Source organism: Coturnix japonica, chromosome Z (assembly GCF_054131305.1).
Source record: "Coturnix japonica strain WE chromosome Z, WE-NBRP24, whole genome shotgun sequence".
Taxonomy (NCBI): domain Eukaryota; kingdom Metazoa; phylum Chordata; class Aves; order Galliformes; family Phasianidae; genus Coturnix; species Coturnix japonica.
Genome location: NC_140702.1, coordinates 16,249,088 through 16,276,627, shown reverse-complemented (window position 1 = coordinate 16,276,627; position 27,540 = coordinate 16,249,088). Strand labels below are relative to the sequence as shown.

Sequence of the window (27,540 nt, the reverse complement as noted above, 5' to 3'; positions counted from 1 at the left end):
TATTTAGGCAGCTTTGATTTTTCACCTTCTTGATTTTTTGTAGTCTTCTTCATAATTTTTTTTTGACTGTGAAATGGGCTTCTGGCAAACAACAACAATTAACAACATTATTTATAGCTTGTAATAAATTTTCCACACTTCTCAAAATGAAATTGCACTGAAAGTTTGTCCTTTACTCCAAAACGCAACTAAACTACAACACTTAGGAGAAGCTGAAAGCAATAAATTTGAAAATGTTTTAAATGTATTTGTGACAAAATCCATCAGTACATCTGTGCTTACTACATAAATCACAGAAAAAGAGTAAATAATGAACAGTTCTCCCAACCTAGACACTCAAAGCTCAGAGCAGAGCAGAAGAGAGTACTGCACAAGAGACAGAGGTGATGGCAGTACGGTGAAACTCAGTCCAAGCTTATTCATCTTCCATTCTAATAGAGATGGAAAATCTACACAGAGCAATCATATTAATGGTTCCTCACTGAACATCATGTTATCGAATACCCTTATAGACAGATGAACTCTTTCATACTGTCTGTGGAGTGCTCTGTCACTTCTAAGGGCTGACCACATATTTTTACTAAAGAACACTGGCACTTTATAGCACATACATATTATAAGCTACTGAAAATGTGTTTTTTTAACAAAAAGACATGGAATAGTTTTACTGAGACTCCTCTTTGGGGTAATTTCTCTGCTGGAGGCACCTGTCCAAATATAAAATCTTCAAAAACAACATTTCAAAAAACTTAACCGTTCCTCTACAAAAAATTAGGACATGCTGAATAATCTGGTGAGGTGAGGAAGGCTCAGCTGGAAAAAACAAGCACATTAATAGCCACACAAAACCATTTCTCCAGATGTGCACACATGCTGCATGTGAAATCAGTGCTCTGAGACTGCACTTTGCACAGAGTCCCTGTCTTTATCTGAAAACTGAATCACATTCTCTACATTTCACAGATCCAAGTGAAAGATATGTTTGAAAAATATTTATACTTACTGGGAGAGTTACTTTTTTCAAGTGGCATTCATCTTCCAGTAGTCCATAAACATGTTTAGTAATAATCTGGAGGAAAAAAAAACAGACCAAAAGAAAAAGCAAACAAAAGTTAAATTACTTACAGTAATTACATATCCAGGCAGATAAGTTGAAGGCTAGTTGGTTAAACTTCTGAGAGCTTGCGCATGTTTTGCCACATATCTGAATTCGTTGCTGTACAACTAATTATAGAACACAGAGCTTTATACAAAAGGGTCCTCTCTGGCTCTCAGTAAAGACTGCTTGCCAGTACAAAGAAATTGTAACTGTACCTGTGAATCCATCACCTGCTGCTGTGTGAATAATTATGTGCCTGAAAACTAAGGATTATAACCAATTAATATATACTCGGGGGCACAAGAAAGGATCTCTTTTGCAAAGAAACACTTTAAAAGCATTTTTTCCTTAAGCAGGACTCCTGAAACCCTCTCCCCTGCAGGCTCACTTCATGAGCTACATGGAGAGCAGATCTTTAGTCACCCTCAGCACAAGTTGCCTTGCCATTTCTATTCATTGAACTGGGGAGGGATGGGTCAAAGGTGTTCCAAATAGAAAAAAAACCCTGACTGATTTCCCAGTATGGGGGAGTTTAAGTCACTTGTCTCCATGTAGAAATAAAATTGAAATTTGAGACTTGAAACAAAAGGAATTATTTCAAAGACCATCAACAACAACAAGAAAAAAACCCCAGTCACAACCAAAGAGTTGCTGCTTCAAACTTAACCAAATTGTTCAGACTTCAAAAGTTTACCTCCTATCTAAGGACATTTTTTCATCCTTATACATTGTATGAAAATGGAGATGCAGATGGAAAAACTTTTAAACTATTATTAATTTGCAAATTAAGTTGAGGAACAAACTGAAGTGGTTTGTCCACATGGAGCTGTAAAAATGGTTCGGAAGTAACTGCCTGGATTTCACTGGCTGCTGAAACTTGAAAAAAAAAGTGGCACACATTAAAGAGGAAAGAAACCCTGCTCATTAAGAGCTTCAAATGGTGCTTGCCTTCATTTTAAAGGTTAGGGAACGATGTAAATTCCAGACATCACAAGATCTAAGACTGGAATTATTAATCGAAGAATATCTGGATACAAACCCACCTGGTATTCTTTTGTCCAACTGCTCAAGGCCACAATTACTGCCATCTGAACCCATGGCATATTAAGCCACAGAAATGCTGCTGTAACAAAAGCTCCCAAGTGATGGCATCTTAACAACACACTGTGAACTGAGCAAGTAGGAGCCATGGTATCATAAACTTCAATTTTAATTTTCCAAATGCAGAATTACCGAATAAAGTTTCACTGAAGTCCAACAGTTTTCATTATGTACATGTGAGCAAACAAAATGTACAAACATTTAGAACATATCTGAAAAAATTAGAGGTACTGATGAAAGCTAATTAAAAAAAGTTGTACCTGTCCCCTGCCTTCCCTAATCTTCCGCTACACAAAAAACTAAATCTTTATTAGGATTCTGTGAATTCTTTCCTACTCTGCTCAAATATGTTTATTGATAGAATTACGTTTAAAAAACTTTATGGTTTTAAAGAAAATCATTCTTACTAAACATTACTATCTATACAGAAACTGCATTTGGGGAAGGAATTTAGCTGTGAGCGATGAGTTGATTTAAGACATGTTTATCCTTAAAGCAGTATGTTAGGAACATGCATACAGTGTAATTTTACCTTCAGGGCCAAACTTTTTATGGTTCACCGAAATCAAATTCAGTGTAATGCCAGCAAGTAAAGCAGTTAAGTTCCTGCAGTCTCAGATACTGATGCTGTACAGACATTAAAATGAATATTATGATAATATGGCCTCAAAGATAGAAATGTTATTTTTCACTCTAAATTCAAGCATCTACAAACCATCAGAAAAACCAGAAGAACCTGTGGAAGTGGAAAAAAAAAATTGCTATGAAGAAAATATATTTTAGACATTACTTGTAAAAGTCTCTTTTTTTGAAGCAGTGTTACATATCTACATCTTCTATTCTCTCTTATCCATTCAGACTGTGATGTCTTCAGGGCAGATGCAAACCTTTACTGAGTTTTTCCAGAGCTAGACTCAATGGGGCTCTGATCCTGTCTCTTTATGTACTACTCTAATATAATAAACAGTCATATCATCCTTAAAAATTGAATGGTTAAATCAGTTGAGCACTCCTGTAGAGCGAAGACATAATCTAATGAACGTGTTCAGCAAGAGAACATGTGAAGAAAAAAGGTTGAGGTTGCTAATGGAAATGTAAGATTCAGACAACTCAGCACCTGGATGGCCTTCAAGTCTGAGAACAACTTGAAGAAGAAAACTGTAAACTACCCTTGTGTATTTAAGACCACAAGAGAGTTTTGTTTTTTCTTTTTTGGGGGGGGGGGGGGGGGGGAGCAGGAGTTCAATAAGTTCCAGGATATAATTTAGTAATGGCTGGTATTCTGTCAGCCCGGAAGGATGGAAGATAACAGAAAAGATTTATTGATATATATGTCTATTGCAAGGCTCTTCCAACTCATGAGGTCAGACAATGAGCAGTATGCTGCACTGTAACTCCAGGTAACAAGGCCACTGGTGAGCAGGAAGCACCAAGTGTCTGAGATGGGACAAGAAAAAGCCAAGACTAAAGCTTCCCAAAATGTGTGAAATCAATGGCCTGGAGGAGACAGTAGACAGGAGGAAAAAAACGATGTCACAGCTTTACTTACTTTGTCTGGACCAGAAAAAAATCTAAAAAAAATTTAAAAATAATAAAAAAATAGCAGGCTACAGAAAGCAGAGACCACAGACAGCTAATCCTAACACATCCTGAGCAGTAACAATAGCACATTATCCCGTGAGGCACATTAAAAACACAGGATAATGTGCTATTATTTCCTGGTCACAGATTATCTTCATCTACTATTGACTTTAAAGCAGTAATGCATATGGTTCAGGACAGGAATCAAACCTGAATGCTCAGTTACCCTTCTGCAGACTACAAAACAATAAACCTTCTGACTTAGATATTATCCATACAGTGACAATACCTCTAGAAGTACCTTTTCAAATAACTATGGGCCCAAAATAAGATATCTATGAAGTTCAAAAGTCTTATACAGCCTTATGGTATGAACAGTAATATTTATTATATTTGAAACCAATAATATAAAGAAGCTTCAACAATACAAATTTGAATGCCAATAGTTATGAAATGTTAGAAATAACATATAGGGATAAAAAATAATCAGACAGATAGATTTCATTCAGCTTCCCCATATGGCTCCACAGCCAAAATAATTTTAATTATGGAGCAATTAAATTTGATCACCTGGATAGACAACAAAGAGAACAGAGACAGAGAGAGAAGATCACAGAAGCTTTTAGACAGAGGTGAGATTTTACCCTTGCATTGCTAAGCATCTTCACAACGGTGACCAAAACAATAATGCCTCTGCAGTGTTTATGGAACCCCAAATTTTGGTACCTATAATTCTAGTAGACATTAGTTGGTATGGTCCTAGCTGTATATGGTTCATGTTCTAAGATTATACTGTTCGTATAAAACTATTTTCAACAACCAAAAAGCACAGAAAAATTCTGTTAGCAGCATAATTTAAAATCTTTGCAACATATAATCCTGAAGCCAAGTGACCAAAGGATCAATACTAGCACGCAAGGGAAAACAAAAATTAAACTAAGAACCATTTAGAATAACAAGTTACAAAGATCCTGAAGTATAGAAGCCTGAACATAAGTGCAGAGAAATAGAAAAGGAAGAGTCCTTCAGCACAGTCAGTGAGCACTAAAGATCCTTAAATAGCAGTAGTATGGAAAAGAGGACAACTGCAAGCATGCCCTCAAAGCAAGAAGGCATCACCAAAAAACTTTAGGTAATATACCCTGAATTTTAATTCAGTAAGAAATAGAAGTATTCTAAACCATATCAAAAATACAAGAACAAACTTGACACATAGGAGAAAAAGCAGAGCTACACACGACCCACTGGTGAACCTTTTCATAACACTGATAGCCAGGTATACAGATAATAGATCACAACTCAATGACTTGTTTTGTTACACCTACATTCTAATCCAGCTGAGCTGTTTCAGTACACCCCACATCAAAAACCATGCTGGGATGCAATGAAGTGCACTGAGCCTTGCCAGGCAGGCCTCCTCCCTGCTGTTTTCACAACTCAGGCTCTGAATTCTCTGGTTCTCTGAGTGGTCATTCTTTCAAACTTGTTGGAGAGGTGAAAAAGAACAAGATAAAATAAACTACTTCCCCCAAATTAATTATCTGTTAAAAAAACATTAAATAAATGTCAAAGATCTTTGTGCTGTGTGGCCTTGTTCTATCAGTACTCACTGGAAACCATTACCATGCCATGAATGTTAATGGATTCATGACAGATGTGGGGAACCCTTCAGTTAGTGCATTCTTCAAAGACAACCAAATATCTCTTGTCCCTCTCTTGTCCCATATGTGCAAACCTCCTGAACAAAATCGTAGTGAACCCGCTAAGTGGTTAGTGTAATGTTAGCACATGATAAAGAATAAAGAACGTGTGGCAAGACAAGGACAACAAACACAAAACCAGCTGACATTACAATCAGTCACAGGACAGAAGACAGACTGCAAAACCTTGGAGAAAGGACAAGCTGTTAAAATACAATGTCCACACCACTGCCTGCTCCTTCACACTTGTAGATTTGTGTGCGTGGGGGAGGGGGGGTGGCGAGGGGGGGGGTGGGGGTGGATGTGAGGAAAGGATCAAATTATGGATTGAATATATTCTTCCATGGACAAGATTTCGCCGGATGAATCTAAGACTTCCCATACCATATTCCTCATTCACAGCTATTCCAATCATGAACAGGATCCAACCACCACAAATGCTACATGCTAACACTTTTTACTACTCCAGGGACTAAATGAGAATGGACACACAACTATTCTCTCAAAGTTGGCAGCAGCCACTTCACATCAAGGACAAGAAACATTGCAGTGCTACATGTAATGCTTATTCAAAGGACAGGAGGCTTCTGACTCCAAAGATGCCTATTCGTGAAACAACACTCCTTGAATACCTTGTCAGACTACTTGCTTTCATTCATTTTTCAAGAAAGTTCTCAAGATAGACTGCAGAGCAAGATAACTTAATGACGATAATTTTACTTAAAGCTCCAACATATCAGCTAGAATTTTCAGAATTATATAGATGATAAATCTAAAACTAAATAGATTATAGACAAAAAACACATGGCATGGCATTTCTCCTCTTTCCTGATGTCCTGTTTTCATAAGGCCTACCAAATCTCAACACCCTCCCATTGTATTTATTATTCTTCTATTAACCTTATGAACTAACAATTCTTTAACCTCAAGTTTGACCACATCTACCACTAAAATAACACACATGGATATAATTAGCTGCACTTTGTGTAAAGAAAAATTAAACTGTTCTTTTTCTTTAAAGAGTGCAGAAAATTCAACCTTTAGGTTCAATCACTTGTCAGTTCCTATCTTGTGACAAAAGTACGCTTAAAATGTATAACGGTTCAGCAATATCAGTCTGTCTGTGAATTCTACATATAGATCAAAATCAATGTCATTTACCTTTGTGTTCTTTTATCCTTAAGTAAATAGGGTGCTCTGAAAGCAATGCCTCCTATTTATTTCCATGGTAAATACAACAGATACAGTGAGAACAATAACACTGTTTAATAGAGAAAATTCTCAGCTACAAAACACCATTTCTCAATATAGTCATCACTATTAGTTATGCATTTCCACCAGCAATCAACAAGAGCCTGCCTACTGTGCTCATAGCAATCTGTACCATTGGAGGTGTCCACTGTAGCTGCTGCCACTGCTGAAACGCACCACCCACCAGCACACTGAGCTCACACACACTGTTTGGACTCCATAAACCATGAAGCAATGAATATCAATGGTTGCTATTTTTTCCACTTGGAAGAATTCAGTGACATGCTTTTGCTTCATCTGCACTCCCATGTCAGATGCCATCCTGTCAGACTGTCCCTCTGCTGCTATCTGTTGCATGGCAACAAAATGTAATGGAATACTGGTGGGAAGGTTCCACCCCTACTGCCGTAACACCAACATCTGCCTCTAACATCAGGGTCCAACATCATAAAGTATGAGGCATTACTTTTGGAGCAGCCATCACATGTATGTTTAACTGGACGCTACACTGTAGAGCAAGAGAAGCTCTCTTGCAGCCTTCTTGACTTACAGCCTTGTTGAATCTAACATTTTTTTTTTTTTTTAAATGGATCCTCCTCATGTATAGAAGGAATATTATTTTCAAATGATTTAAATTCAATCTTGGAGATAGGTTGCTAAGCATAACTAGTAATTTTCTAAGAATTTCAAGGCTGTATTCACGGGCTGAGTGTTGTTTAACTAATCAGAGAAATAAACAAGTAAAAACCACTAGCAGCAGTATGATGACCAAATGATCCACTGCTTAACGTCCCTTCTCATATTACCATATTTATCACCTGAATGATAATGAGCTCCTCAATGGCAAAAAGAGAAAATGCGCAGGAGAAGAAAAAACAATGCTTATAACATACAGTAGCCAACGCACAACTTTTTCCTTTTTACAGTATAGCAGCAGCAAGGCTTAGTGAAAAAAAAAAATGCAAAATGAATTCCAACCGACTGCCCTGCGGCAAATCTCAAGTGGTGGGACTGACCTGAGGCTTGCTACCGTGGCTGCCATAGCCTTGGTTGAATGAGCTTTATTTTGACCCTCAAGTGACAAACCTGCCAATAAGTAACAATGAGGGATGCAAAGGAACGTTTTGACATTCTGCTCTTAGACACAGACATACCAAGGTACTGGGATAAACAAAAAACAAGAAAAAAAGAATAATCCACCATCACTATGTCAGAACAAAAAATCCTAAAAGCTGAATGGACTTTCCAGACGCTCTGTTCTCTGCAAGCTAAAAAAAAAAATAAATAAAAAAAAATCAATGGCATTTTACAAATCCACAAAAGACCTCACTTGGATTATAGTGTGGGAGAACAATTCATTAAGATGGAATTGACATTACCTCTAAGGGATTTCTTGCATTTTCTACTGAAAGCAATTCAATTCAGTCTTAATGCATGGGTGTGATATTTTGGATTCTAATTTGACTGATCACAAATACGATCTCAAGATCTTTTGAGAGAATTAAATGAAAAATAACAGGGATTTGTCAGGAATGTAGCATATACGGTTGTGATATGATCCAATGTTTTGTTACATGGTCTTTGCTGACACCTGTTGGTTTATTTTTCTTTCCTTTTTTTTTTTTTTTTGCTTACATTTTATTTATTTTTACAAAAATGCATCTCATGTTTTAGATTAACTTAACCATTATCTAGCTTCATAAACTGCCTAGTTATATAGTCCATCTTAAGAAAATTTTCAGTTTTCTAAAACTATACATACTTATACTTCTATGCATGCCACTAGAAGTAGAGGTTTCGGTCAAGCACCTTGTACTAGAGCAATTAAGCATCAGCAGAAAGCATCACCACTATCCCCAAACTGAGGTGAAAACCAAAAAGGTTGCAAAAAAGCAAAAAAAATAAAGGACACTGAATAAAACACAAAATTACAAATGCAAACCTAACTTGTAAACACATTTTAATATTCCAATTCAAGAACTACAGGTTAGGACTACTACATGCAATTTTCGTATTAGCAATGAGTTGCAAAAAGGCACCTGGAAGAAAGATCATTAGTAGTTCTGATTATTACAACTACTAATGAAAGACGGTGCAGATTAGGAGGAGACCTGGTGCTGTGCACTTTTGAGATTTTAAAAATCTATGCCAAATCCAACTGATGTATCAGATTTACATGGTTAAAGCATACCAGCTTTTGTAGTCACAGACAAAAAAGCCAGTGATGTGTCAAGCATCTCATTTTATCACCTTTGATTCCTCAGCAGAAATGACCAGATAAATATTCACAGATGGACTGAAGGCTTAATTTTATGTAAATCCAGAGCAGAGCTCAAATTAACAACTCCTTCCCATAGCAAGATGCCTTAACCATTTTGCCACCATGCTTCAGAACAGCAGTGGGTCAAAATAAATTGGATCTACATAAATTTGAGTGAAAAGAGCCATGAATCTGACCATTAGCAGCACTTTTTTCTATTCTTGACACAAATTATGGTCGACACCCTTAGAAGCAAACACACACCAAAAAAGAAAAAAAAAAAAGAAAAGGGCTTCAGTATTAAATTCTTGCATCTTATTACTAGGTCAAGCAAACCAAATAGATTGCGAAGAGGTCATTAACTCATTGCATCCTTATAAAGGAAGGCTCTGACTCTCAGTTGCTTTAAGTAACTGACAAAAGCCAGGAGCTAACTTCTAAGAGAAATAGCTACCTCTCATTGTGCTTTTCTAGTACATGGATAGGAAACCTGGTACTCTGAAAGAAACTTCCCCTTAAGGAGAGAAAAACTTGCCCTGAAGGCACTGTCTCTTCTGGGGATATCTAGCTGAAGGTTAAGAAAACACCTTGGACACTGACAAACCTTTTTCTATTCTCTTTCCTCCTTATTTCTCAATAAATTGTTTTCATTTTCTATTCCATGTGATTGAGAATGTCTAACCTAGTCCTGTGTTCCACTGGTAGGGAAACTCAGAGGGAGAAAACTACAAAGAACTCTAGGTAATGCAAATGCCAGTATAGAACTTTTGACCAAGATATAAGAATGATGGCTTCTTACGTGACAAGGAAAAACTTCGCACTTACATCCTCATACAAAACACCTGAAATAACTTACTGTAATAATGAAATATATAATCAAAATGTCTTCATTAAATTAAACTTGGAAAGATTAAATCAAATGCTTCTTCAAACTTATTTTTAAAACAGTTCTAAAAAGAAGAAATGCTGGTGGCAAAGAACATTTGTAAAATCAACATCAAAGATTGTTCTACTTCATATAAAAAGAGGGCAGTACTGAAGGATACTGGCAGCTGTTCATTTTCATGATGATGTCCAAAAAGCATCTTCCTATGAAATTATGACTGATGAACTCATGTAGTCAATTATGTAGCATACATGTTTTATAGAATCATAGAATCTTTAAGCCTGGGAAAGATCTTGTAAGATTATCTAGTCTAACCCCAACCCATCTTCACAATGCCCACTAAACTGTGTCCCACAGTGCTACATTTAGACACTTCTTGAACAGTTCCAGGGACAGAGACATTACCACCTCACTCATAACTGGCAGCCTGTTCCAGCAGCTCAATACTCTTTCTGATTAGAAATTCTTCTGAATGTCCAACCTGAACCTCCATGGTGTAAGTAAAGGCCATTACTCCCCTGCCGTGAGGGCAGAGCAAGTCTCGTGAAACTGAATTTGTAACAGCACATAGGGCTGGATGAAATGCATTGCAGGGTCCTAACGGAGGTGGTTGATGTGGTTGCCAGCTGCTCTCCATCCTACTTGAAATGTCATGCCTATCACATGAAGGGCCCAGGGACTAGAAAAAGGGAAACATCACTCCCTTTTACAAGAAAGGGTGGAAGGAAGACCTGGGGAATGACAGGCCAATGAGCCTCATTTCTGTGCCTGGGAGGATCAGGGAACAGATCCTCTCAGAAGATATGTTAAAGAACATGAAGAATAAGCTGACGATTTGAGACAGCCAGCATGGCTTCGCCATGGGAAGGTCATGTCTGACCAATCTGAAGGCCTTGTGAGATGGAGTAACAGCACTGCTGGACAAAAGGAAGGTGACTGATGTCATCTACCTAGACTTCTGCAAGGCCCACCACATCCTTATCTCTAAACTGGAGAGATATGGATTTGAAAGGTGGACTATTTGGTGGTTTCCTTGCCATGGAAACCAGGCCAAACCATGACAACATCTTTATCAGTGACACAGATGGTAGGACTGAGTGCACCCTGAACAATTTGCTGAGAACACCGAGGTGAGTGGTGCTGATTAAGCAGAAGGAAGGAATGCCATCCAGAAGAACCTTAATAAATTTGAAAGGTGGGCCCTTGTGAACCTAATGAAGTTCCATGAAACAAAGTGCAAGGTTTTGCACTTGGGTCAAGGTAATCCCAGGTATATACACAAACTAGGAGAAGAACTTGAGAGTAGCCTGAGAAGGACTTAGGGGTCCTGGTTGATGAAAAAGTTAACATGAACAAACAGTGTGTGTTTGCAGCCCAGAAGGCCAATGATATTCTGGGTTCTGACAGAAACAGGGTGAATCATCCTCCGCTACTCTGCCCTTGTGATGCTCCATCTGGACTACTGCTTCCAAGTATGGGACCCCCAACAAGGAAAGTTATGGAGCTTTTGGAGAGGGTCCAGAGGAGGGCCACAGAGATGATCAAAGGGCTGGAACACCTCTCCTCTGAAGCCAGGCTGAAGAAACTGGGTTTGTTTAGCTTGGAAAAGAGAAGGCTGCAGGGAGCCCTCATTGTGACCCTCCAATATTTAAAGTGAGTTTATAAACAGAGAGAAAACAACTTTTTACAAGGGTAGACAGTGATAGGAGAAGGGGTAATGCTTTTAAACTAAAGGAGGGGAGGATTAAATTAGATATCAGGGGGAAGTTTTTTACTGAGAGAGTGGTAAGGTGCTGGAACAGAATGCCCCATCCCTGGAGGTGTTGAAAGGCCAAGTTGGATGTGGCCCTGGGCTATCTGATCTAGTACTTGATCTAGCAGCTGGCAACCCTGCCTGTGGCAGGAGGGCTGGAACCTGATGATCCTTGAGGTTCCTTCCAACTCAGGTCATTCTATGATTCTACTGTTATCTCTTGTCTTTTTCCTACCTACCTGAGAGAGGAGACTGAACTCCACCTCACTACAACACACTTCCAGGGAGCTGCAGAGAATGATAAGGTCTGCCTTTGAACTTCCTCTTCTCCAGACTAACAACTGCAGTTCCCTCAGCCGCTGCTTACAAGACTTGTGTTCCAGACTCTAATGTCCTTCTTGTGAGAGGCCAAAAAATGAACAGAGCATTCAAGGTGCAGATCCACCAATGCCAAGTACAGGGGTGCAATCGCTTCCCTGTCACAGCTGGTTACACTATTTCTGAAGTGAGGATGTCACCTTCTTGGTCACACACTTGGTCCCATTCAGCCTCACACAACTAGCTTCAGCCTATCAATCCAACCTATTCAGATTCCACTGTAGAGCCTTCCCACTCTCAAGCAGGCAGGTCTTTCCTCTCAACTTGATGTCATCTGCAAACTTACAGCAGATGTACTAAATCCCCTTGTCCAAATCATCAATAAATATTTTAAACAGGACTAGCACCAGCAGTGACCCCTCTCATGACCAGTGACCAGCTGGATTTAACTCAGTTCACCACCACTCTGAGTTTTCCAAAGAAAGCACATCAGTATACAACTTGTCATTGAATTATGTGGGTACAAATACCCACATAAGGGGAATAACAGCTAATTCCAGCTTTCTGTATACAATGATTTACTATGTTTTAATTAATTTAGTCTGTGCATTCATTTGAGAAAGAATCCTGTATTTCTCAGCCCAATCAGCAAAAAATAATTCAACTACACAATAAAATTTGAAAAGTAAAATAAGACATATCTTAAAAGATGAGTTCAGTTGGAAGGGGTCTTCAAAGATCATCTTGTCCAACTGCCTGACCACTTCAAGGCTAACCAAAAGTTATAGAATGTTATTCAGGGTATTATCCAAAGAATGCTTGAACAGTGACAGGCACAGGGCATCCATCACCTCTCAAGGAAGACTGTTCCACTATTTGATCACCCTTAAAGTGAAGAAATTTTTCATCTGCAGTCTGAACTGCCCTGGAGCAGCACTGTGCAATTCCTGTTGGTCCTCTCATCAGTTTCTAGGGATAATAGCCCATCACTTTCCTCTGTTTTCCCACCTTGGAGTGCTGCAGATGGCAATGATGTTGTCTCTTTGCAATTCTGCATTAAAATAGCTTAACATTTTACTTGTCCACCTAATCAAGAAACTACTTTTGTGAAGTTGTGAAACAACCCAACCAAGAAAATGATGTTGAAAAAACATCTGAATGTGACCATTTACTACCTACTGCTAATGGTCTGCAGCAGTGAGAACTAAAAGCAAACTAAAAACACCTGCCCCTCACCCTTACTCTCTTCTACCTCCTCCCTCTGAGCTTTGCAGGGGAAGGAGGAACCAGGGCTGCAGACAGTCAGTAACACTCATTCTCTGCCCCTTCTCCATGTGGGTCCCTCCCACTGGATGCTGTCCTTCCCCAGATGATCTTGCATGGGTTTCCCATAGGCTGCAGCTCTCCAAGTACTGCCCCCGCACAACTCTGCACCACAGGGCCCACCCTTCAGGCACTGCTCCTGATAGGTCCCCACAGGTGGCAGCTCCTCCAGCCCCCCACCCCCCAACGACCTCCTCTCTTGGGCTGCAGCTCCAGCCCGAGGCTGCTCTCTGGGGGTACCTACGGGATGTGCTGCCTCCAGAGCCCATCTGCTGCTGCACTGTGGGCTCCTCCATGGCTGCATGATGGGATCTGCTCTGCACAGTGCCCATGTGTTGCAGGGACAGCCTGCTCCTCCTCGGGCCACTCCTGGACTGCACTGACCTGGGTTACCTGCACGGCCGCTTTTCTCCCTTTTCCTACTCCTCTCTCCCATCTGCTGCTGTGTAGCAGCTTCTGTTTCTCTCATACCTGCCCTTCCAGAGCACATTCAGCATCACTCATGGCTCAACTCTGGCAGCAGTGAGTCCCTGTTGTAGCTCTGCTCACACAGACCCTCCTGCTACCAGAACCTCGCCGTCGCAAACCTAATGCAGAAGCAATGACAATTCCCATTGGACAATGATACAAAAACTGTGTGAAAAGTTCTTCCTAGTATCTAGCTTTTGTAATTTTTTTCTGCTATTACAGAGAAATAAGTAGACAATTTCCTCACATAGGCATAGATGAATGAGATGGGTATCAGTAACAGTAAGCAGCATGCTTGTGTGTATTTTATTATAATATCATACCACAGTCACCAGCCTGAAGAGATCTGTGTTCAGTAAAGAGGTATTACAAAAATGAAAGATGCATGAAGTCATTTTAAACTCATACCAGATAAAACAGGGTAAACAAGAAACAGTCAAGAGGGTAAAATGAAAAGGTGAGGGGGAATAAAGCGTAGCAACCAAACAGCTTGCTGCCTAAGAGCAACTTTTCCATTGTTACAATGATCTCTGTGCCATGAGAACTAAGCACAGAATCTGTATCAATGGTTAAATACTGTCCATTATCAGCAGAAATACAGTAGTAACTTTACACAACACATGGTCTCTGAGTGTCTTTGATGCCACTGGTACTGTCAGCGATCTGGTGAAAAACAGTCCTTCTGTGTCATATGGTCAGTATTCACAGGGTGACCCTAACCTGGTAGAGCCCCTGAGCAACACATCATCACAAACATCAGCAGATCTTGCTGTGCTTGTAGTACCAGCTTGGTTGGTAAGGAGAAGCGGAGCCTGCAGAGGGCAAACAGCTACTGCAGAGGCACTAGGAGCTGGCAGCTGCAGAAGTAATTCATGAACATCAGCAAGGCAAAGGCAGACGACCTACAGCTTGCCATGAACATCCCATTTTTGTCTCATAATTGATGCAGAGACCAAGCTTTTTCTTGGGTTAAGGAAATCAAAGCTTTGTTTTTTCTTTTTTCTTTTTTTTGTTTGTTGTTATTTACTTATTTATTATTTTTAAACAGCAAAATACTTCCACTGATACTGGAAACAATTACTGCTGCTCCTTTTGATAGTCAGCCAAATATACTCAGTTGTTGGCTGAGCTGATAGGAAATGAATATTGTGGCTTCTACTCCTATTTGTGGTGTTGGCTGACGTTCCTTATTTTGCCAACATGGTATCTCTAAGATTATGAGTTACAGTAAAGTACAAAGAATGCATGCATTTCTGAACGTGGGATATCAAATTACATTAAGATAGAACCCATTAATTAACTGTAAGTTATAACCCATTCTGTTACTGGATATAGCTTGTTCAAAAATTCTTCATGAAAAAGGTATTAAAAGTATATGTCAACATTCATTCTAACCCGCACGAGACTGTGATTCTGTGATTCACTTCTTACTTGTGCTCACCTTATCCTTTACCTAGTTTCTGTTCACATTACCCCTATTACCTGTTGGGTTACATGCTATTTATATGTCAAAAATTAACAGTAGGTCATTTAGTGCTGCAAACAAGTGATTTATGCTTTCTAATGCATTTTACAATATCCTCAGGTATCCTAGTAAGTAAAAAAAATACCATAAACACAAGATTATAGTACCATAACATCCTTGCAGGTAAGCTTAGGAAGAGGGATAGATAAATGGACAGTGAGGTGAACCGAGAACTGGATAACAGGAGATCTCAGAGGTTTGGGATCAGCTGCACAGTCTCCTCATGTTTAAAACCCTCTTCTATGCCTGTACCTATATTACATGAAGATATAATGCTTAACCTCTGTCATTTAATTTTTTTTTAAAAATAAGTTTTTCTAACTTGATAGAATCAAAGATACATTAAATATTTAAATTAGTATCTTATCTAGAACTTCAGTTTACAGAGAACAGCCTTCTTTTATTCCATTTAATATTCAACCCTTACTTCATCAGCAAAGACTGTTGCACCTGTTTTTCACCCAAAGTCAGAACAAAGCATCATGATAAATACTATGAAGGAAGAAGGAAAAAACAAACACAAAATCCTGTCCAAGCTGAAAGCTGGATGGACACCCTAACTAGGTATTTCTGCTGCAGAGATCAAGGTAAGATAATAAGATATCAAAATTTGTTTGTGACTGAGTTAACAAATTGAACAGCTAGAACATCTTAAATTAATTCTAGGTTGTTTGCATATGCAGAAATACAACAATCTATTGCTTTATAATTGAATTTTTATCCTTACAAATTATTCCTATTAAGCACTGATGCAGATGAGACAGCTTTATAAAAAATACCACCATTTTTAAAATTTTTATCTAAATATTCCTGGAAAACCGGAAGGTTTGTTGTTGAAGACGCGGGAAGCATTAAATTTTTTATTGTGGAGAAGATGAAAATCATGTGAAAGAAAACAAACTATTCTGGAGTTCTTTAATTAGTAAACAACTGAGGGCTGCTCCAAAAGTAATGTCTCTCCTGTTTTATTATGTTGATCTGTGACACCAGAGGTGAGTGTTGGTGGTATGACAGTAGAAGCTGAACATCCCTTGTTCAGCACCTTGTTGCCATGTAGCCAATGGCAGCAGAGGGGCAGTCTGACAGAAGGGCATGCAATACAGGAGTGTAGATGAAGCAAAGGTGTGTCACTGAATTCCTCCTTGCTGAAAAATGGCACCCACTGGCATTCATCAAAGGTTGGTAAACCTTTATGGAGACCAAACAGTGTGTGTGAGCACAAGGAGGTGGTGGGTGGTGTGTCTGAGCAATGATAACAGCAGATCACTTCCACCAGTGCAGACTGTTATAAGCACAGTGTACAGGTCTTGTTCTTCACTGGTGAAAATGCATAACTAATGGTGGTGGTGATGATGAAAAACAGTGTTCTCTAACTGAGAATTTCCTCTATCAAACAGTGTTACTGTGCTCTCTGTGTCTGTTATATTTTCCATGGAGATAAATAGGCGTTATTACTTCTGAAGTGATCTATGCATTTTAAAATATACTTGATGAATGTTGTAATCTACATATCTCAAAAAACTCATGATTAAACAGTATGAAAATACTTCAGGAACTTTTAATATTAAAGGCAGAAACAAACTTAACATGCATGAAACAAAGATGAAACAAATGATTTTTGCAACTATACTGATCTACATTCTGCCTAAGGACTACTTCGATCTATTTTTTTCCTCATCTCCTTCTACTTGCCAAGAAACATTTTTTTTCACCACTCCTTTAACAAAAATTAAGCTAACTGCATCCAACCGTGCTTTCTTGTTTCCAAGCTCTCTGCAGGCTCTGGAGTTCACTTGTTTTGAAGTAGAAATTATTAATCAGACCAATAGTAATTCAATTTTGTTTTGCACTATTTTTCTCCTTGCAAGAAAACAGAAAGAATAGAAGGAATGCATCTAGACACAAGGTAGATTTTTGGTATTTTTCAATTTCAGCTACACAAAAATGGCTGGTAAAAAAAGTTTATGAAGAACTGACTCTGAACTTTTGCATAGAAGCCCAGGATGGCAAGAATGGTTCTAATTGAACTAAAGCTGCTGAAGGTTTTATTTTTAAAAAGCTCATGATTAACTCATTGAAACACTCCCCCTACTCCAATTTTTGTCTTCTTTTTAACAATTAGTACCATTCTTTGAATTGCAGCAAGTTGCAAGTGCTTTATAAACAACCATCTGCCTTATTGTATCTTTTCTGCTTTTCACTGTTTATCAATTTAAAAATGTAAAACACATTTATCAACACATTTATCAACAATGTAACAAATTCCCATCTGGGTTTACGAGATGCTCATCATTTCTTTCAAGAAGCACACTAACAATAATTATGAAACTATCTCTGAACCTTTCGAGTACTGTCAAGTTACTGTGATGAACCAACCTACTGCCGCCAATTGCTGCCTACAAAGTAGAAGAGTTCACTGAAGCACATCTGACATAATGATTCCAGTAAGAAGTCTTCACAAACAGCAGATATTGAACGCAGATTTAGCATATGCAAATGAATATACTGTATGCAACGAAGATTCAAAGATTCATATTTAAATTTCCTTAGGTATCATCAAACCATCTTCAGTCCTTACTCAAGTGTCTGTCCATCTATTTCACTCACCAAAATACAATGTTGAAGATAGACAGATCGTTAATAGCTGCAATCTTTCTGGATTTATAAGGGCCACATATATACAAGATTTACTTTTTTTTTCTTTTTCCTTTTTCTTTTGTTATTGTTGTTGTCCATATTATCATTTTCCTTCTGTCATGAAAAGCACTGGTTTGAAAGTCAGTGAAGACTGAATACCTTTGAAATGTATAAGTGCTTACAGCTCAGGAACCACCATTACAGAGAAATTCAATACTCCGTCTTGTTTTTTGCTTTTTTAAATGTTATTCAGTTCTGTGTATGAGCTCCAAATTTAAAGTTACCAAATTAGCAATAAAAAAAAACAACAACCTGAAACCAATAAGGCGCGAATTCCTAAAGAACTGCACTTATAGTTGAATTCGATGTCCAAAACATGGAAGATGTCATTTAAGCTCCTCCTCCACTTGGTCCATACAAGTAATCCAATCTATGTGGACTCCACTGTGCATTGCAAGAAATGAGATCCCACTATAAATCACTTTAATGACTTTCCCTAACATGTCTTTTTTGTTCAAGTGCTTTTGCCCAATCTGTGCAACTCTCAATAATTTTGTGACATTTATTCCACTGAAAATTTTGCTGAAGACCTTCTCTAATTTTCACTCATAGACAGGACTGTATGACCTCTGCAAAGAAGCTTCACTAACAAACTGCTTCCAGAGGACCACCAAAAATGATTTTACCATTATCACAAATAAAATAAGGGAAAATACTTTATCCCAATTTGACGTTTTTACCCTGCTTTTGAAACGATATTTAAAGTTAGGAAGAGTTTATGGTAGGATCTCAGTGAAGATTTTTCCTCACCCCATGAAAATCTACCCTTACTTGATTATTAAGACAATATTCAGTTCACACATGCTCAACAGACACCTGTTATGTATTTGGCAAGTAATTTCTTTGAAGGTAACCTCTTGATAAGGTCTAGTCAAGCAAGCACTCCATGAAGAGCAAGTGTACATGAACCAGCTTACATAAGACAGCACCATCAATTTATCTCTCCATAAGACAAATTTCTCCTACCACTAACTAAACTAATAGCAAATTAGTTACAACACAATAAGTTAAAATAGCAAACGTAATTTTGCTTAATCCATGATGTGAAGGATTTAGTATGTTAAAGTTTTGCTAGCCAGATAAAATCCAGAATGCTTACTGATAAACTCTCTTTGGAAATAAACAGAAACTAGAGTGTAAGGATTTCTACAAATCATCTGCAAATTTTATTTGGAACTTGATCCTGCAGCCCTTATTCACAAGAACAGACCTATTGAGTTTATTCACATGAGCTTCGGCTGCAAGATTGGACCTTAAGTACTATCAGGTGCACGTGCAGCCTATCATCAGATTTTGGGTTATTCATGTAAGAAGCTACCCTTTCAAATGCAGACTACTTAATGCTTCCTTCTTCATTAACGTACATGTCCTCTTCTGCCACTCTATGCTTTCATTTGTGCTATGTAAATAGCTTCTTTCTTTCAGCCATCCAAACAAATAATGCTCTTTGCAACCAAGGAGGAAATTAGTAGCAGGTGAAAGCTTGTTTTTTAAATTATGATGAGACCAAGCTGTTCTTTAACTTAACAGAGATCTGGATAAAACAAAATCCCATTTTACTTCTTAGCTATCTTAATTATGTATTATCATTGTCATAACTCTAAATACTTACTTTCCCCCCACACAAATATTAACCTTGATCATTAATATACTTTATCATTGGATGGGCCAAGCATTATGCGTATACTTTAAAAAAGCTTATTTGATGGACATTTCCCTGACAAATGTAAAATTATCTGTAGCCTATCATACACAAAATTCATAAGCAGCTTCTATTTCTATTAGGTGTTCTATTTGTTTGCTTTCTATATCAACTCTACATAAATATAAGGTATTTTCTTGGACCATGGTGTGGTAAAGTTAACAAAATGAACACAGTTCATCTGTTCTCTGGCTATACACAGATACTGTCAGACAGACAACAATGATAAGAGACTGTATAAAGTCCCTGAATAAGACCACAGCAGAGGTATTATCATCCACATCATAATCTTGGACACATAAGCCATAGGTACAAGCAAATATATCTTCATTAGTTATGACACTCACAAAAACATCTCAAAAGTTAAACAGTCTTTAAGTAACCACAGAACTATAATTACCCAGTGCTAGATCTAACAGGGATAAGCAGGACCTGTCTCTTGATGCTAGGAATAATCTGGCATCTGTGTAATTGTGGAAAGAGAACATCCACATAAATTTTAACGAGTGAACTCTGGTCATCAACACAATCTGTATGACTGGCAAAATGGAAGGTAACATCCCAGCAATAAATTTTAGTAGTATTTATTATTTCAGCTAATTTTGATGCCATGATCAAGCAGGAACTGACTGCTGGTGACTTCTGCGGCCATAGTATCAATTGAAAGTTCAGAACAATAAATACAATTATCTGGTCAATGTGCAAGGAGACATATATCATACAAGTATAATTCAGAGAACAATCCAGAATTCAAATATCCAAAAGTCCTTCTCAAATTGAAAAAAGCAAAACAAAACAAAAACAACCCAAAAACTCAACCTTGAACTGGAACAGTATGTGTGCAACAATTAAACTGTTGTCACAAAACTGTTTTCAATCCTACTTCAAACTTGCCATATGGATTAACTGGCAGTTAGAAGCAGCTGCAGCACAATGTTCTGTGCACTTCTGTTGCTGTTTTAATTTTTAAAAAGCAAATGGAGAGGCCTCTCCACAAAATTCAATGCTGCAATAGCAATGACTGAACCAGAATCAGAAAATTATGAACAGCTCACTAAACTGTCTTTTAGAAGCACGTATCAAGAGGCTGCAGAACAAATTGTATGCCTGAAATAACAGATCAATGAATGAAGAATAAAGAGATCTAAGAAGTGGAGATGTTGACGAACCATTTTAATTCGTGAAGAATCAATTTCCATATAACTAGAGTAATGGCAGAACATCACAGGCAGTGTATTCATGATTTTAACAGCAAAAAATCATGGATTACCAAATGGAAATTTATTAATGTTCCAAGAAAGAGAGAATAATGTTGCAACATGAGGCCAGGAACTACATCCACTCTTTAAATGAGTAATATGCAGTAAAAGGAGTCCACAGTGTATAACTACAATAAAAAATAAAATGCCTTGAGCAGAGTAAGTAAATCCCCTTAAAAATGAGAAAGCCAGCAAACAATGACTGAACAAAGTATCGGAACAACAGCCATATTGTTTATATAAAAGTAGGAATAATATGAAAAACGAGTATGAAATACATGTTCAATTTATTGAAAAAAAAAAAAGAACTTATTTTCAATATGTAAAAAAAAAGAAAATATAAAATGTTTTGTCTGATGTCAAGCTACTTTCTCTTCTCTTTTTATGTTCGACCACATAAATATTCAGCCAGAAGTACATATGGGAGAATTCCTAAAGCCAGAGGATGGATGATGCTTCAAAGCAAAGCCCCAAGGTCACATTTTACTACATCACCTTATGAAGAATATGAGCTGCTGCTTTGTAAACTACCACAGTTTGCTGAACATACCTTTCTTAGAATGGAAAATGGTGAATCAGAGGATAATATAATTCCCAAGCTCTGTTCAACCTCTGCATAACTGACCCACCAATCCATGGCACAAGAGAAGATTTTATGCACGCAGATGAATGGCAGACTGCTGACAGACCATAGGTTTTTTTCTGTCAGCATCCCCAGAATTCTTACATAACTATATGATGGCCAAAAAACAAATGATGATCCATTTGACCATTTGAACACTTCTGGCTTGTATGAAGAACAAGTATCCAGCAGTGGCAAAAGACTGAAACATAGGTGAGTTTCTTTTCTTCTAAAAATGCAAATGAATTCAGTACAACTCACCCTCTGTGAGAATCCTGACCTCAAACTTTATCGTATTTTACCTACCAATATAAAACAATGTGTATTTTTGAAGACTATTCAAATCCAAATGACAGCAGTCAAGTGCAAATGTACATGGCAGATCACAGACTTAAGATACTTGCTCCATGACTGTACTTCATCTTCTGGCTAACCAAAAATAATCAGAAGTAATATATTATGAGTTGAAGAAACATTGCACTCACTATTCAGATGCACAGAGTGACGAATTTGATGATGTTTCCAAATACCTATGAGAAGGTGTGGCTGCACATAAGACCACATAGCAACATACATTTACATCTACATATTGTCCTAGTCATTTACTTGTAAAATAGAGATACTTGAACATTACAGACACAAATATATGAAGCACGTAAAAGATGCCAACCCATTTCCTATTGGAAAGCATTAAGTAACTTAGCCAAGGCAATGGCTTAGTCAAGAGCACTTTCCTTGGTTTGAAAAATCAGAAAGTTGTGGTGATAGAATGTAAGAAGCCACAAAATTATCTACCCGTTATCTTCTCTCTAACCACAGATCTTCCAGGAATAAGGAAGAAGAGACAAAAGCAAAGAGGTTCTTCAAGACTCAAGAGCAAAGCTCTCACGGGATAAAGCAGTGCTTAACTGCTGGGCAGCTCCAGCATATCCAGCAGAGGGACAAGGATGCCCCACCAGGGAAGGTGGAGCTGAGCCAGCCACAGAGCACCAGATCACTACTTGCAAGTTGCCTGGCAAGCTCAAAATTAGCTTGTTGTCACAAACAACACTTCTTCCGTTCACTTCTGATGCACTCTTACTCTACTGAACTTACTATCACTTCACTTAGTCTGACAGAATCCAAACTGATGCTGATAAGATGCTTTATAATATCTACTAAGCAGAATTGGGTGTCATTTTGGATACCTTATTGACTTTTCTACTTCTGTCCCAGGTTCAGCTGAGACAGAGTTAATAGCACATTGATGTTTTGGTTGCTGCTGAGTGATAGGAGCATGCCTGGGGTTGGGCCCAGTTGCTCTACAGGAAGAGCCACCACCACAGTGGCAAGGGTCACGGTGTACAGCAGAGGCCTGAATTCAGCAGAGGGTTATTGCATACTACATGACATCATGTGGAAAGCTATAAAACTATGGGGAGTTGGCCAGGGATCAGCCACTGCTCAAGGACTGGTGGACATCAATGGGCAGGAAAATGTTACACTGGCAGCATAACATCAATCAGCAAACTGCTGATTGTACTGCTGTTGTGCACTGGCTGGCTGCTGGTGGGAGATCACATATATGTATATAGTTATCGTTAAACTTTTGTTTGATTTCTTTCTTTTCTATCTTATTTAAGAGTTTTTATTTTAACCCATGAACACTATCTTATTTCTAATTCTCTCCCCTTTTCCACTTGAGAGATGAGTGAGAAAATGGCTGTGTGGTGCTGGGCTGCCTGCCAGGTTAAACCACAACATTCCCTTTGGTGCAAAAAATGGGGCTTGAATAATCCCAGTTATATTGACATAATGACAGATCCGACCAGAACCTATTAAAACAAAATTGTGGTAAATGTTATAGTAGTTTAATAGTTTCTGGTAACAATGTTGTATTTCCTATTTGCAGAGATCTTTCAGAGATACTTCACGGAGCCACATGACTTGCCATATAGGATCGCTGTTGCACTGTTTACCTTTTCTTGGGGCTGGATAGAGGTTATCTTTTTCCTGTACAAGGTAACACTGACCAAACAATCATCTGATCAAAAATCAGATCACTTATCAAAAGGTAAAGATTTCAGAATATTGCCAGAGGACAAAGCAATGTATGCTGAAGAGGCTCCACTATATAATAAACTACCAGAGAATGATAAGCAACATGCCTTGTTCATTGCAGGTTCCTGTCATATTGCAAGAAAGTTTCAGAGTTCCCTCAGTGGCTTGAATTAGGCAAGGTGTTATTCCACGCCACCTAACATCACATGGGAGACTATAATTCTTAACTGTTTCCAATTCTCTCCATCATTCCACTTGAAGGGGAAGTGAGTGAACAGATGCATGGCACTCAGATCCATGCCAGGTAAAACCTCAACTCTTCAGTAGCTAAGAATGTGTAGAAGACAAAACATCTAATACATGTAGAAATACATGAGCTTAATCCTTACGAAAACTGTAACACTGACAAAAGCAGATAAACCATGAGGAACAGGAAGATTATGAATGACATGCCATGTTTCCAAACAGAAAACCACAAGGCCACACTATGTAGCCTCTTAAAAAATACTCAACTTTGATGGTTTTGGGTGCAGAACTGCACACCCCCTTCCTGTAGGCTTCAATGTAAACAGCAATGCTACCTTTAGAGGACAGCATGCTGAACCTGTTCTTTCCATTGGACTTGGAGGTTATGACTGTGCAATGTACAATTTCGTCCTTCTAAAATTGGCGTTAAAACTCCTAAAGCATTACCGAATGAATGGGTAGAATCTGGAGTCATTTTCACACCGAAGAGTAGCTGTATATGCTCTGTTGTTTTTATGTCTAGTACATCCACACCACCTCTACAAAAAGCCCGAGGAAATACTAGAAGCATCCAAGTATCTAAGTAAGTAGACACATGTTTTGTTAATTAATCAAGCTTCAAAACTCTATTTCATCTATTGGCTTTCAGTACTTCCTAGAAAGAAGTCCAACCAATTCATCCTTAGCTAGAAAGGATAATGCCCCAGTTTTGCACCCAAGGAGAAAAAAGATGAATAACCACATAACATAATATTTTCTGATTTGCTTAGTCACACTGACACTCTAGTTTGAACACATACTGAAGCCAAATTGTAGTCTAACTGGCATCTTAAACCACACATCAAATAATGGATATTACTGCTGCATTAGCAGCCAACTACTTCTAGCTTTTGTTAAATGACTGCAGCTTCACTAAACATTCCTCAGAATATTTATAATTAAAAGCATCATTCTACAGAGAAAAAAAACATAGCACACTAATACATATCCACATACATGCAGATACGCAATTCACATACCTCTCCAAGAGCTTCATAACGTTTCTGGTTCCACCTATGCAAGTCTTCACGATAATTAAAAACAAATGGCTCGCCAGTTTTCACATGTCTTAACTGCCCTTCTGAAAAAAAAAATAAATCACTATGTTTTAGAGTAGCTCTTCTCTAAAAACAAGACACACTGCATTGCTGAAAATTTCAGAAGTCTAATATTTAAAAAATTGGGTATTACTAATTCCATTTCTTTTTTTTAAGGGGGGAGGTTAGCGTGGGGGGGGGGTTATGTTATTTTTGAATAAAAACAACTGAGCATAATGAAAAAATGCAGTCCAAGGATATGAACTATATGTATTGTTTACTTAGCTAAATACAAGCAATGACAGTGAAATTACCTGCAGTATCAAATGTCAAACTTTTTTGCAAGAAACAAAAAAAATCACACCCTTGTCCACATTTAAGGTAAGTATCTCTATTCCTAGCAAAGTACCAACAAGTAAGAGATCTTAGCATACACTGAAATTATAGCAGTAGAATGAAGCAGAATCCTCAATCACAACTAAACCATTTCCAAATTGTAGATGCCAGAGTAACTTTCTGCAATTGTCCTTGTTTATAGAAAAAGTTCAAAAGCACATCCGACCACAGATAAAGACTTTGATTGGGTTAAAATAACAAGAATAAAATGGCAACCAATCAGGAATCAAGTTGCAGAAATGTTATCTTGCTAGCAGTATTTCAGAGGATTAGAAAAAACCTCAAGTTATCTCAGAGCATCATAAAATTGCAGAGAATCGGAGAAATGTTAAAAAAAAGCATGCAAGTATATCCTAGAAAGCTTCTAGAAAGTGTCTACACAAGAAAAATAAGATTTAACAACGTTTTTATATTGCTAAATCTGTTCATTTTCAGAACTTTTAAAATGTTGATTCCTGCTGTTTTAAAATACGTATTTAAGAATTAATATATCTTAAGATTTCTGCCTGTAAGTCTGTTTTCTTGGCATTTTTTCCAAATCTGTCTTGCCTGATGTTCAATGCATTTTCCATCCACTAGTCTACCCAACGTCACATCTGTCTTGGGTAAAAGCTTCCTTTTCTATATTTTCATCATGACTTACCACTCAGCTGTTCATTTTCAGCTGGTCACTCTTCAATTATACTGTCCAATTCTAAATGAAATAGTACTCTCCATAAGCAGAACTTTTTCTTTTCTATTTTTTTTTTTTTTTTGGTGCTCTTGTCTTCTCAAGGTCCTCCCAATCTCATAGAAATCATCTCTATTTTTTCCATCATAAAAAGAAACGTGTTGATGATTAAAAAGTATAAGACTACACATTTTTATTACTCGTATAAAAGCAAGATAGAGATCTTTTTCGCCATACTGACCAGCAGTGTACGTAACAGTGTTTGCTACATTCTCTGGAAATCACTCAGCCTGTAAAGTTAGTGATGGAATATTCAGCAACATTATTTTAGAACATCATTTGCCAAAATTCAAATTTCAGCTCTTTTTATCAACCATATATGAACCATTAACTCTGAAGTCAGTAAGGAAGACAGTAGATACTGTGCAGATCTAAAAATAAGGAGCTGAAAAGTGACAGAGCTGAACCCCTCCCATCAAAGACAGAGCATCACTTTCATGACACTTTTAGTCTCTAAGTACCTTCCTGTGAAAGCCATCAGGGTATTAAAAAGCTAAGTGTTGCATAAATGACTATCATTTAAAGGAAAGCTCTTTTTTTCCTTTAAAAGTGGAAGATGTAAGACAGGCACATTTAGAAACTAAAGTTCCTCTGTTCACAGAACAGGCACTGCAAAGAAGTAGAATTGTAAATGTCCCCATTTGTCCTACAGGTTTCAAACAAGCTTGAAAGAGCCCTTTTCCTGGAGTCTGGTATTACTTTAGCTCAGTGGCTTATTTCTCAGCTGGATTTTAAAATGTATGCATTGGAAATTATAAATACTACTACTTATTTAACATATAGATTCTGCTAGCTGATTTTCAGTCACAGAAATTATCTGTAATGGAAAACCTTGACCTACAGAAGAGCCAATCTATCACAATGCTCATTTGCAAGTCAATATAAATAGCCTATAAGTGTTTTTTGTATAGGTTTTCATAAAATATCTGGAATAACTTATCAACTAAATAATCATTATTCCCTTTGTATCAATAAAATACCTCAGTAAATATTTCTTAAAAGAGTGACTGGCCCTTTACTTTTTAGCGTTAATGCTAAAGAAATTATTTTCAGAACTTCTGTATCAACATTTCCACAACAGAAAGTGGAAACCATACAGTACACACAGTACAACCCTCAAACCTACGGTATGGTAGGAATTGAGAGATTTGTTGGCAGTTTCATGAAGTTAAAAAAGATAAAAAAATCAACCATATTACTTAGCTAGCTTTTCAAGGCTATTTTCCTATGGCTTAAATTTTTATTCTTAAAAGAAAACCGTAAAATTCTAATAAGGACTTAAAATGTGTTACTAAACCCCTCAACATAATTTTAAGGTTAGCATATATGACTTACTTTCATTAAAACTGTACTCAAATCCTTCCAGAGTATCAGGAAATTCAAGTGGTGGCTCATCTTTTTTCATCAGTTCATCCAAGTCTATTCTAGATAATAAATCTGAAAAAGGAGAAGAAAAATGAAATAATATATGCTATGTCATCTTCATTTCTTTATAATCACTGAAAAA

The 27,540-nt window shown here is 37.7% G+C and overlaps 1 protein-coding gene across 19 annotated transcripts in view; it reads right to left on the bottom strand.

The window, feature by feature from the left end:
* The window catches only part of ARB2A (ARB2 cotranscriptional regulator A), a 244,356-nt gene that overhangs the window by 191,540 nt on the left and 25,276 nt on the right, over positions 1–27,540 (bottom strand). For all 19 annotated transcript variants that reach the window (XM_015849692.2, XM_015849696.2, XM_085527908.1 and 16 more), the window contains 3 exons: positions 27,369–27,470; positions 24,851–24,951; positions 1,004–1,069 (listed from right to left, as the gene is read on the bottom strand). In XM_015849692.2, the coding sequence (XP_015705178.2) occupies positions 1,004–1,069; positions 24,851–24,951; positions 27,369–27,470 (269 nt within the window). The remainder of the gene's footprint in view (positions 1–1,003; positions 1,070–24,850; positions 24,952–27,368; positions 27,471–27,540) is intronic.